This window comes from Aspergillus affinis (genome assembly GCF_023601865.1).
Source record: "Aspergillus affinis strain CMG 70 chromosome Unknown NODE_46_length_220473_cov_87_121971, whole genome shotgun sequence".
NCBI lineage: Eukaryota > Fungi > Ascomycota > Eurotiomycetes > Eurotiales > Aspergillaceae > Aspergillus > Aspergillus affinis.
Genome location: NW_026515827.1, coordinates 18,944 through 31,064, shown reverse-complemented (window position 1 = coordinate 31,064; position 12,121 = coordinate 18,944). Strand labels below are relative to the sequence as shown.

The following is a 12,121-nucleotide window of genomic DNA, read 5'->3' as shown; positions in this document are numbered from 1 at the left end:
AGTGTGATGGGGAATATTGTACCCAGAGCTTGTGTCACTGCCCAGACAAGTGACGGGGCGGTCGCACCGAGATTCGCGCCGAGATTCCCTTTTTCCCTCTTGCTCGTGGTTACATTATGCGCCTAGCAATCACGCCGCATAGAATTCACCTCTATTTAATATGACAGCTTGTCTTGCGCCATCCGTCCTCACTCCTTTCGCCTGGCACTGAATGCATCTCTAGATACGACAGCTACTCCTCGATAGACCCGGACGCTATATTCTTTCGATCCCGATCCCCCGGCAATATGCCCGTCTACTTACTCTACGGCTTCCGGTGGCCGCGCGCCGGCTTCACGGGAATCCGAGTCTACATCGTACTACATAACCTGGAAGACGCGACGGCGGAATACCTCCAACAACCGCTCACAACGGAGCTATTGCTTGACTCGTTCAAGAAGACGGAGCCGGGCATCGTCTCGCGGCTGCCGGACATGCGGTTCATCGAGCAATACGACCCCGAGGATACCAGCGAGGAGGCGGTTAGCAAGACGCACGCATTCGTCGCGGGGAAGGTGATTACGATGCCGGAGGTCGGGAGTCCAGGGGCGTGTCTGAGCTTTGATGCGGAGGAATTGGTTAAGAGTTCGGCGCTGGAGCCGGATGCGATGGACGCGTTGACCGAGATGCGGGATAAGTATGCCGCTGGGGAGAAGATCGGTTGGTATATTGTTTACAACGGGGATCCGGATCGGTATTTCCCGCCGGATGAGGAGGATGAAGAGGATTATAGCTTCGATGAGGAGGACGAGGACGAGCAGGAGGATGTGCAGATGAATGGGGTTGAGAATGGGAATGGAGCGGCGTCGCGACCGCCATCGACTCCTACGGTAAGTTTTGTTCTTGTTCAGGTTGTTATGGTTGAAGTGATTTGCATGGAGGCTAATATTTTATCTGTATCGTCTAGTCGCTCCTGACTCGATTCTTCACGAAAAAAGCCGCTTGAGATGGCTACATGATTTACGCGAGACACAATGGGATGGTTCAAAACGTTACATGGGGATATGGTTTATCGGTGCGGGAGTATTAGTCTTATGCATTAGCAATATACGGCGTCTTGGTCTGAACATATCATTCGTCTAATTTTTTGCGAAGGCGGAGGCTCTATACATCAGTGGGTGGCTCCGTATCCTCCCTTCTGCCAGTTCGCATCGAACGTGGCCGCATCCACAGCGAACTGTCGGATGTAATCCTTCTCCAGATCGTGCGCTCTTCGGCCTAGCAGCACGAGACTGTGGAGAGGCTGTCCCATTTCAACGGTGCTCAATTCCTTCAGGGTACCCGCGACTAGCTTCTGGTCGGGCGCACCCACGCGCGCAGCTCCGACAGCCAGGCTATCGGGCCCGAACGCACCTTCCTGGCGCTCCTCCTCGGTCTCCAGCATCTGGCTGGCGCACTGCGCAACGGTCATGTAGCGCGGGGGCTCATAGATCATGCGTCCGCGGGCCATGTTCTCGTACGACGGTTCCTTCACCTTGATATCCAGCAGCACCAGCGTGTGCAGACCTATTTGAACGTTCTCTTTGACGCGGTCGTAGTAGGACGACGGTTTCCAGTTCTCGGTGAAGAAGACCATGCTGACGGTCTGGCCGAAGTTGTAAAGCTGCAGACCCGTGCAGCCGATGCCCGACATGATCGATGCGTTGGGGATAACCTTGGATTCGATGCCCATCTCCCGGGCGCGCAGGACAATATCGGAATGCGTCGTGGCGCTGTGTCGTCGTAAGTTTCCTCTGCACAGCACCCAGAGACAATCGAGTCGTATCTTGCAAGGACACCTACCCAAACGGATCTCCCACCACTAGGAAGGCAACGTCGGCCTTGTCGGCTCCGGCAAGGATGTCATCGCTACCGGTCTCGACTAATTCGCGATCTGCCTCGATAACAGGACGTCCATAGAAAGCTTCCTACTGAACCAATCCATCCATAGTTAAAAAAAAACCAGTCCAATATTATACAAGACCAATGTGATCGCGAAAGACACTCACTAGCTTCTCTTTATCCACGAGCAAGATACTCGTATAGGCCTCCAGGTAGACGCGTTCGGCGTTCTTGACCACCTCCAGGCCCCGGACAGTAATGTCCCTCTCATCAGCGAGACCCAGTCCCACAAGGTAAAACATGACGGCGTGCGAGGGTGAAAATAGCAACTCAATGGGAGCGTTGAGGCGATGATGGCAGCCAAAAAGTTTCCGTTATCACCCCACCAAATGCGGGCGGGCGTCGGGATGCCGGAGAAACTGTCGATCCGTGCAGTTATCGCGCCCCCGATCACGGGATGGGGTCCCTTCCATTAACTTCACGTCATGTCTTTGTTCCCTCATTCTTAGCGCGACTTTCCGTTCCGCAGGCACCGTTGTGCGTATATATACGATAATTCTTGAGCTCTGTGGGAGCTGGGTCTTGGTGGAATGTGAGGTTATTGACTTATAGTGCGCCAAAATGTCGAGTGATCGTACCCCTAAATATCGGCAGGAAATCCAGCAGGTAAGCACTTGGATGTTGTTGAGAGAGTTGTTCTGTTTGCCTCTTTGGTCTTTGTTTCTGTGCGATTTGGAGTTCTCGCCTTTTTTCTGAGATTGGTTGCTTGGAGGGATGGGGCATGTTTCATTTCCATGCGCATGGCTGTATGGCTGTACGCAGGGAAGGGTCCATGACTGGACCAACGATGTCGTTGTTTTTTTGGGGACACGTCTTTTACATGTCTACCGGATTTACGTATTTTGACGTGCGGACGGTTCTTTCACCTCCCAGCGATCTCTCACTTGTTGATCCATCCTCGCTCTTCTTTCCTCCCCACATGATCCCAGTCACTTTGACGTGCCTCTCCTTGTCTTATCAAAGACAGAGACGCCATGTCGTCTGATATCAGTGAGGACTCAGAGTCGCTCTGCTTTGATTTCTCAGACTGTGAGACTGTCTCTTCCCAGTCAGAGGTGGAATCCGTCAGTGATGACGATGATGCTACCTTGACTGACTGCAGCTGCTGCAACGAAGAAGACCTGGTGGTTGACTGGGAATCACTCTATCCGGGCGGCTTTATCGGCATCGAAAGATACATGAAGGGAATTTCGCAGGCGGTGGGAACCCAAGTGACCAAGGACATGGCGGGAGGCAGCGATGAACCTCTGGAGACAAAAGCGGAGTTCAAGGACAACCTTGCTAATCGATTGCATCAGATGATGTTCGTCTCTGGAGAGACTGCCGAACCGTCTGTGGAAACTACCACTTTGATTGAGGAGATCGTGCGTCAGCAGGTCGTCGAAATTGTATGCTCTCCCACCCCCGCCAACTACGTTGCAGTCCGCTAACTCAATCCTCGCAGCTCGTTCGCAGCACTGCGTTGGCTACCCGTCGAGGAGTCCGCTCTATCTCGACTGATGACCTGATTTTTCTGATCCGTCATGACAAAGCCAAGGTGTCTCGCCTGAAGACCTTCCTTTCTTGGAAAGACGTCCGCAAGAACGTCAAGGACTCCGACGACAAAGGTGGCGGTGCTGATGCTGCAGACTTCGCCGGTGCCGACGACCCTATCGCTGGCGGCGTCGCCGCTGGTCCGCAAGATGTCGCCGCCAAACCCAAGAACAAGAGGGCTCGAGTCGGTCTGGTTTGGGATGTCAACAGCTTCTACTCCGTGCAGGTTCCCGAGAGAGACGATGAAGAAGACGAAGAGGAAGAGGAGCAGAACTATGCAACTCTGCAGCGTCTGGCTGCCGCCGATGAGCGCACTAAGCACATGACCAAGGAGGAATACGTCTTCTGGTCCGAATGTCGTCAAGCATCGTTCACCTACCGCAAGAGCAAGCGTTTCAGGGAGTGGGCCGGCTTTGGCATCGTGACCGAGTCGAAACCCAACGACGACATTGTTGATATCCTTGGTTTCCTCACCTTTGAGATCGTGCAGACCTTGACCGAAGAAGCTCTCAAGGTGAAAGAACGCGAAGAACGCGAAAAGAACCGCCGTGGAGGAGCCGAGAACGGAACCGGCGAGAGCACCAAGAAGCGCAAGCGCGAGACCGGCCTCTTCGATCCTCCCGAGGAAGGTTGCACCCCCGTGGAACCCAAACATATTCGCGAGGCCTACCGCAAGCTCCAGGCGACTCCCAGCAAGAACATCGCGATGCTTTTGCATGACGGCAAGATCCCTTCGCGCATGCCTTTGAGACTGGTAAGTTGGCTAGCCCATAATCGTTCCAAGAACCTATCCTAACATCTACAGATCTAATGGGCCACCACCATCCACATGTACAACACAATTGGGGTTTTTTTTCCTACGAGACTATGCATTACGATTTGTACGATACTGGTTTTTTTTTTTTTTGCAGGAACACCTTGTTTCCGGCCATTTCAGCGCTCTTGGCGTTCAGGTTTCAAATTTGGACTGTTCAACAGCACCGAGCATAATACCAGGTTTAATTGAGAATACATTAGCTGGATAAAAGAATAATTCCGAAGTTCCGTGACCTCATAACCATTGCGTAAAAATAGTCCTTTCATTAGGCCTTGTGCGTCCGACGCCCTACAAATACCGAATCAGCATCTCTCACAATCGAAAAGAAAAGTAATAGGGGAAAAACAAAAGAACTTACACTCCTCCAACTCCTCCTTCGTAAACTCCCTCAGACTATTAATCGCCGGCACATCGCCCGTCGCAGCGCCCTTGAGCGTCGTGACCGTCCGACCCAACAATCCCTTCCGCGCCGCCATATGCGTCACCGTCTTCGCCTCCAGCCGGATGACCCCAATGCGCGGATCGTTCGGGCTGCCGTCATGCACGCCGTCGCCCAGATCACCGAGCCAGGCGGGCAGGGTAGGCGAGTAGTACTTCTTGACGACGGCGGGGTCGGCGATGATCGAGGCGGTGCCGGAGATGGAGGCCCAGGAGCCGCTGACGGGGTCGAGGAAGGACATGTTGGTTTCTTGCGGGTGGATGGATAGGTCGAGCGTCTTGCCCGAGAAGAGGTTCGTGTGGAAGATTAGGTCGATGCCGCCGTGTTCCTGGTAGGGTTTGTTAGTTATACTGTATCTGAGGATGGGGATTGTGGGTGTGAGGGGCGTACCTTTCCAGCGAGGGCCATGCATCGCGATGTCAGCAGATCCGAATCCGAGGCTTTGGTCGTAAGCATGCCGAACTTCGTCTCGGAGATGAAGTCAACGAGATCCTCGATCTTCTGGACGAGAGGGGGGTCTTCCAGGCTCTTCTCCTTGTAGGGGTCTGCGGACTGGATGTTGGAAGAGGCCATTGTGGAGAGAGTTAGATGCGAATATAGTACTAGAGGGTAGATAGGTAGAATGTGTTCAGATAAATTAGCAATTGAGAGATTCAGCAGACATTGATGGAGCAGCACAGCACTTGGAGCGGAGATGTTATATAGTTGTAGCCCTCTGCCAAGACTGGCGTAGCGGTGACGTCAGGAGCGAACATCCCTCCCACTGCGTTTTCCGGTTCGGCAGGTGATATCATTGGGGTGCTTTGGGACGTGATCGATCGATCGATCGATGGGCCATTGGGTCTGTATCGGATTCTTGTTCCTGAGACAGGGCTTGGTCTTTCGGCATTTACTTGGCTGGGATTGAGGCTATTGGTGGTTATTTATATAATGGGGCCTTAGGTATTAGTGGTGTCACGATGAGTTTTGGTGTTTGCTCATGCTGTTTGAAGAGTTTCTCAGGCTGAATTTTCTTGGTAGAGGATTAAATCGGCTTGATTCTATATCAAATGTCTCCTTTGAGACCCTGACGAATGACAACCACAGTCCCCTTCTTGAAGATCTCCATGGCCTAGCTACATGACCACGAGGAGATCGTTGTCCGAAATACTACTGTACAATTGGAATTGATCCTGAAGACAAAGAAATGAATTGGCCAAATGTCCCTAGGCATGTTCACGTCCCACATTCATGCAAGCCCAACCCCTACAAACGGAGTATAGCAGTGATTGCTTCCTATGCCGTGCTCAGCCACCAAAGGAAACGTCTTTTATTCAGTATCTACAGTCCCTCAGTCAGAAGCTGAATTCACACCCAAGAATGGATCACTGGAACAACACGCCAAACGTAGCAACTTGTTTGCAAGACACCACGGCCTGGATTTGGGTCTTTGTTGGAATACCCCGTCAGCTGGGCTGCTTATGTTGATAGATAGACATGTTGCCTTTGAATATAAATGTGTCAGTTGTTATGGAATTGCATTTGAACAATCTCAAAATATCCTCTATATCATCGTTCAACCCTATCGTCATATCGACATCAAGGCAACAAACCTCGAAAATTGCCCAGACATCTTTCAATCACAAAAGAACTGTGGAAACACGGCATGTGCAACTACTATGCGAACATTTACCACTATTCCGACTGCAAAGACCTATATGATCACTGCATTCATATCTCCTCGCAAGGCGATCCTGAAGAGAGATGCAACACCGGCCCGCATAATCGATATGTCCGGATTTCTGCACCGTGCTATCAATGCAATCCCGTAAGTATCTCATGTAATTCCAGACTCCATTTGAGTGTTCTAGCGAATGACGATCGTGATCAAGAAGCAATACTATACGTCTGAGAGACGATCAACTGACGACACGCCCGAGCTACAATCACCGGAGTCGAGCGAGTCAGAGCCGGACGAGCCAGAGTGTGATGAATCTGACGGCTTGTATGGGGACGCATGTTGCGAATTCGACATCGCATGGAATCTGCCAGCCGCGCTCGACGGTGAGGACGACAAGAAAATCTTCCTTTCAGAAACACAAACCTTAACGAGGACCAAAGATAGGGTGAAGGTTATGATGTGTCAAGACTACATCCTGGAAGAGCATGGGGATATGGGGCTCGTGCTTCTGGAAAACATTTTCAGCGCACTACAAAGCCCTAACAACTCTTATGGTGATCTTTAAACGTTTATAAAAATAGCAAAGAGTGTTCTAACAGCATCTTAGAGGACAACTCGATGGAAATCCGCGCCTCCTACGAGATGATTTATGTTTTGCTTCCCAGACATCTGTGCTATCTCATGGATATGCTTCTCTGGCTCTGCCTGTCCTTCGTGAAAGCAGACCCCGGATCAGTATATATCTCAACAGCGGCAATAAGCGAAGAATCCCTCACCCTGATGCCCCTGCAGCCAATCGAGGAGACGGACCAACATGCCAGCAAAGAATACTGGCATGCCATGTTTGACGGTGTTGTCATAGCCCAAGATCCTCGCCTCGAAACCCAGCCGTGTCTCTGGCTAGAGTTGGACTTTAAGCTGCTGGAGCAGCTATCGAGAGTGACGGACACTGGTGTGTACGACGGTGGCCTCCTTCTGACAGGCCCATCCTCGACACTGACTCCGCTTCAGGAGTTAGATAACTATATCGTTTGGAAATTCGATATTGTGAACGTTTTTGAGCATGGTGGTCTGGGGTTGCAGACACCGTGGATGCGAACTCGTTCATTGCATCAATTACGATCAAAGAAAGCGCTGGTGAGCTGGTATCCCCAGCTGAGGGGAATGTTACTGCAGACAGAGCACGGTTCGTGGGTCTTACAAGGAAATCATTTGCTATACTGGAATGCTTACGTGAAATACAGATTGAGTCATATTAAGGAACTTCCAGATCCTTAGGGTTTTTAATGGGGTGGTTAGGGCGGATTGAGTGATGAGGGGGACAGGTGAAGGGGAGACACGGCGTGGGAAAAGATGGAAAGAAAAACAGAAAGGAAAAATGATGGGTCTAAGTTTTGAAGAGGAATATGGTGATCTTGAGCGACTATAAACATATGGAACATAGAAACACCCCAGATGGAAATATAATGAATTGGAGAAAGCTTATGGGAGAAGTTAGTGGTTCGATGCATTACAACACAACAAATTCGTAGACACATACGGAGGTCGAGGAAATCAACCGATATCGAACACAACCGAGATAATTATATCCATTGAATCATTCGAAACGCCCAGAGCATTACTGATAACCGAACATCTAGAATCCACCGTGACAGAGAGCTTATCTGACTTTACCTGCGGGCTGATCTCGACCAAATCCATCGCAACCAAGTTTTCTGTCTGATGGAGCCGCTTTGCAATATATCTGCTTTCCTCAAGAGACAGCCCTGGAGCAACTGGAAACTTCAAAGCCTTAATCCCGTATTTCTCGATCGTCTCTTTCTCTGCCTCATCGACATTCCTTAACCCGATATAAACAAACCTCTTCAAATTGATCATATGCTCATTTTCAATCCATCCAAATGCTTCATACTCTCTACCAGTTACCTCAACTAGTTTAAATAATCCAGAGACAAAAGCAACTGGCATGCCATGAATCCGTCCACTTAGACTAGTCTCGGGGGTATTAATATCGGCATGTGCATCGATCAAAAAGACCGCCATCTCGGAGCCCGAGAATCGCTCGCGAATAGCCTTCGCAGTACCAGAAACAGTGCCGATACCGATGGAATGGTTTCTGCCGAGGGTTAACACAAAGGAACCCTGTCGAGTATGCTCGTACAATTTCTGGTTGATATGTTGAGCGGCGGTGCTGACGGCGCGAGGACGTTTCATGTGATCGATATCTGGGGGAGATGACGGGACAGGTCCTCTCTATGTGTTCCACGATGACAGGCTGGGGCTTCTTGGATTGGATTTTGTCGAAGATGCCGGTGTTGATTATTGCGGAGGGATCATGTTGGGCGCCGTCTCGGGGCTGGCTTTTGTGTCGAGAATCTTTCTTTTATAATAGGAGTTCATATATCACATGGATAAAAGAGCTCTAAGACATGATCGCTTCAAACAGCCAAACTCCAGAAACCAAATGAATGCAATCGACAAATGAATCCATAGTCACATCAACAACCGGCCTGACCTTCCTCTCTCCATCGCGAGACCCTAGCCTGGAGATATTTTGACACAGCAGCGGCCACGATAAAGCCATTAATCAGAACTCCGACTGCACCTCGAAGAATACCCTCATAATGTCGACAAGAATTGACTTCATATAAGCACCGACAGCCTACCACGAACCCAAGTAGGTAAATTATGAGGTAAATGACAATGGTCTAGCATGTTAATTAGATTTGTAGCGGAGAATGAGGGCGACAGAAGGACGTACTTGACATAATGGTTATCGATAAATCGAATAACTGGTCGCAAAAAGGGTGAGTGATCGTCCAGGTTGACATTTGCGAGGCGAGGACGAGACATGAGTCATCGTGACGCTGTATGGAAGTTTGAAAGGGGACAGATTCGCTATTAAGAAAGGTCTTGGGGGCGAGAAATGGGCCGGTGCTAATTTTGTTCGGGTCCACCACCGATCCAGGCGATCTGGAACTAGTCCCAGAATTTGGGACATCTTAAGCGTTCGGAAGATATCATCCTTCTATAATTCTATACGACAAGATCAACAATTGCATAGAGTGATGAGTTTCTGACGCCAAACCGGACCTTCAAATGTATCTATTATCTGAATAACAAGGTAAAATGTAAACAGCAAACCATTGATAAGACATTAATGAAGCATAGATCTATATGGGCTTTTTTTATTGGACGTTGTTGTATTCCCTCTCATCAGGGGGAATGACAACGGATTTCATGGGGTTTCTCGGCCATTTCGTGAAATCTCCCGCTTCGTACAGAGATCTCCGGAACTTGCCTTTATCGGAATTGTTGATGGCTCTGGTTTCCCTGCTGTTAAATGGCGAATGTAATCAGCTGGATGCGTCAGAAAGTTCATTACCAGTTGATTGATGAGTAAATAATTACCTCGCTCTACCACTCTTTTCGTAGCGAAAAGAAAGCTTCTCTCTACAACCACTGACCCATACTCATTAATCCTCTCCTCAGCCCCCGGCAAGTCATCTTTGAGCATATAGACCCAAGTCAAGCTACACACCGTTCCCAGAATCACTCAAAATGGCTCTTAGAGACAATCCGTTGATCCTTCCCATTTCCCCTATCGAGGTAGCATATGCCTCTGCCAGACCTAGAGTTTTGCAGGTTCATCCCATTGTCTTACCACCATCCTTTCCGACAAAGTCGCGGATTACAAGGTATTTCAGAGCTCACATCCGACGTCAGGAAAATCTGCCATGAGGAACAGGTGAAAATGCTGGAGGTCAGCTTCTACGATCGACGGACTAGGAATAGAGAAACCGAGAAATGGGGTTATGGCCCAGTTAGTGAGGATGAAGAGGACGATGTGACTCTTACCTGTATTGTTTTCGCCCAAAAGTCAAACGTCGATAAGAAATGGATCAATATTGCACGCAAAGCGTACCGATTTCTGGAGGAAAAAGGATTGAATAATTTCCGTGTTGAGATTATCGATCTAGGACTATCAAAGATCCACGTATACCCGAGCCCGTGCAGCCCTCAAGATGCTATCTACAGTCAATGGGGTGAGATTTGCCGCGAATTCTTGAAGAAGATTTCGCTAGAAGGGATCAAAGCTGTCGGCTGCTACCGCCTTGGAGCCGGTTATGATGTGTCAAATTACGCCCCAAATGTCATCGTGGACGTTCATCCCAACGAGACGAGGGATTGGAAAGTTGTTCGAGAGGAGATTTTACAAATCCTCATTCGGCATGGTATCAACATGGTGGGTGTGTTCATACGAAAGGCCACCGGCTTTACTAGATGGTTCAGTCCTCCCAAAATCGAGAAGCTCAGGCCAGATAGAGCAGCTCATATCGGACAGAGCTTAAGTCCTAATAAATTAACTCTTCAAAGGGAACCCTGGGGGGATATATCCAGCTGAGAAACCCCATCCGCGGAGACTGGGATACTTTTGCTCTCACCTGTTGCCGTTGCGTTTTACCAACGAAGGAACAGATTTCACCGAAAGAGGCACGGCGTAAGTTTTCATCTTTGACTTTTTTTTTTTTTTGGAGGATGAAGATACTGAGCTTTCTATAGTTTTTGACAAATGGAGGGACTTTGGAGTTCAGGTTACTGACAAAGATGCTGGCGCCATTTTGCTTGTTGATAGTCCTTCTCAGGAAGAGCTGACAACCAAGATCAAGGGGCTGGAGAGATGTGCTAATGATTATCAAAAATCGATTAATCGTCTACAGGCTCGGACCGACGAAGACGTCGTCGATGGTGACGATTCGCGGGATGAAGAATGCAAACAGATGCAAGAGTCGATCTCCTTGCTGCACCAGGAATGTGACGATTTCAGAAGCCTGTACAAGAAAGAGTCATGTGTTCTGGGTGCAGTTTTTGCAGCCTCTGGCTTGGTGCAGAAGCCTCTCGCAACCATTCACAATATGGATCCGACAGCATCTCTATCCATGATCGATTGGGCACTTATTAAGATAGAGAAACGTGCTCCCGGAACAAACAGCGTAAGAAGTCCCCTGTTTTTGAGATTGTTAAAGGCGCTCTAACAGAAGAACTACTAGTCTCCCAATCTCCCTGAATTTCACCAGAAGCTATCATGTCTCGCAAGAGATGGCTATATTCAGCTCGGTAAGCGGCTAGGGAAATTTGGCCATGCGACTGGTCACACTATGGGCACGTACGGCGGGCTTGTAGAAGCACACATCGCTAAAGATCACAAATCCGGGAAATAAACAATCACTTACGAGCATAGTATCCGGAGCCTCGATACTATTAGAGATCTCTTTGCCCCTGGTGATGAGGGCACCCTTGTGTATGATCATATTGGACAGGTTCATGGCACGTGCCGGGGCGGAAATCTCAACGGAGACATTGCGTACTTTACGCATATCGCCGATTTGACCGCCGATATCAGACAGGAGATACCAGGATTGCAAAATATACGAGTGCTTGGGTCTGAATTTTGATTCAGATGCTCACAGATTGATGATACAGCAGATAGTTGTTGGTCTTGGATCTCGATAGGGCTTTATACTAACCTGGCAGCTTACAATTAAAGCAGCCGCGGAGGCCAATCAATCAATCAATCTTTAATTTGCTTAATGATACCTAGCTATTCATGGTTGCAACTATATGGGTCTTTTATCCATCTAAAACAAAAACATAGGCCTGCATAGAACCTCTAAAATGACCTGGAAACGTCGGAAAAAAAAGAATAAATAAAATAAAATAAGCTCATGCCATGTAATGTACAATTTCAAGC

General features: G+C 49.1%; 7 protein-coding genes across 7 annotated transcripts; 4 read left to right on the top strand and 3 right to left on the bottom strand.

Annotated features, from left to right (window-relative positions):
- Positions 1 to 287: 287 nt before the first annotated feature.
- Positions 288 to 985, top strand: KD926_007625 (uncharacterized protein; the record flags this gene model as incomplete). The annotated part of the gene is made up of 2 exons (XM_053100495.1): positions 288 to 869; positions 947 to 985. 2 exons carry the CDS (start codon positions 288 to 290, stop codon positions 983 to 985), a joined length of 621 nt encoding a protein of 206 aa, XP_052955798.1.
- A 165-nt stretch (positions 986 to 1,150) lies between these two features.
- Positions 1,151 to 2,162, bottom strand: dph5 (diphthine synthase; the record flags this gene model as incomplete). The annotated part of the gene is made up of 3 exons (XM_053100494.1): positions 1,151 to 1,751; positions 1,822 to 1,946; positions 2,028 to 2,162. 3 exons carry the CDS (start codon positions 2,160 to 2,162, stop codon positions 1,151 to 1,153), a joined length of 861 nt encoding a protein of 286 aa, XP_052955797.1.
- A 732-nt stretch (positions 2,163 to 2,894) lies between these two features.
- On the top strand, positions 2,895 to 4,264 carry KD926_007623 (transcriptional regulator SPT3; the record flags this gene model as incomplete). Its single annotated transcript, XM_053100493.1, has 3 exons — positions 2,895 to 3,308; positions 3,365 to 4,207; positions 4,259 to 4,264. The coding sequence occupies 3 exons, from the start codon at positions 2,895 to 2,897 to the stop codon at positions 4,262 to 4,264; spliced, it is 1,263 nt and encodes a 420-aa protein (XP_052955796.1).
- A 271-nt stretch (positions 4,265 to 4,535) lies between these two features.
- KD926_007622 (blue light-inducible protein Bli-3) lies at positions 4,536 to 5,282 on the bottom strand (the record flags this gene model as incomplete). The annotated part of the gene is made up of 3 exons (XM_053100492.1): positions 4,536 to 4,558; positions 4,629 to 5,037; positions 5,100 to 5,282. The coding sequence occupies 3 exons, from the start codon at positions 5,280 to 5,282 to the stop codon at positions 4,536 to 4,538; spliced, it is 615 nt and encodes a 204-aa protein (XP_052955795.1).
- Positions 5,283 to 6,562: 1,280 nt separating this feature from the next.
- KD926_007621 (uncharacterized protein) lies at positions 6,563 to 7,618 on the top strand (the record flags this gene model as incomplete). Its single annotated transcript, XM_053100491.1, has 3 exons — positions 6,563 to 6,923; positions 6,977 to 7,555; positions 7,614 to 7,618. 3 exons carry the CDS (start codon positions 6,563 to 6,565, stop codon positions 7,616 to 7,618), a joined length of 945 nt encoding a protein of 314 aa, XP_052955794.1.
- Positions 7,619 to 7,923: 305 nt separating this feature from the next.
- Positions 7,924 to 8,583, bottom strand: KD926_007620 (arginase; the record flags this gene model as incomplete). Its single annotated transcript, XM_053100489.1, has 1 exon — positions 7,924 to 8,583. The coding sequence occupies one exon, from the start codon at positions 8,581 to 8,583 to the stop codon at positions 7,924 to 7,926; it is 660 nt and encodes a 219-aa protein (XP_052955793.1).
- Positions 8,584 to 9,985: 1,402 nt separating this feature from the next.
- Positions 9,986 to 11,825, top strand: KD926_007619 (uncharacterized protein; the record flags this gene model as incomplete). The annotated part of the gene is made up of 4 exons (XM_053100488.1): positions 9,986 to 10,619; positions 10,933 to 11,363; positions 11,421 to 11,536; positions 11,612 to 11,825. 4 exons carry the CDS (start codon positions 9,986 to 9,988, stop codon positions 11,823 to 11,825), a joined length of 1,395 nt encoding a protein of 464 aa, XP_052955792.1.
- Positions 11,826 to 12,121: the final 296 nt, after the last annotated feature.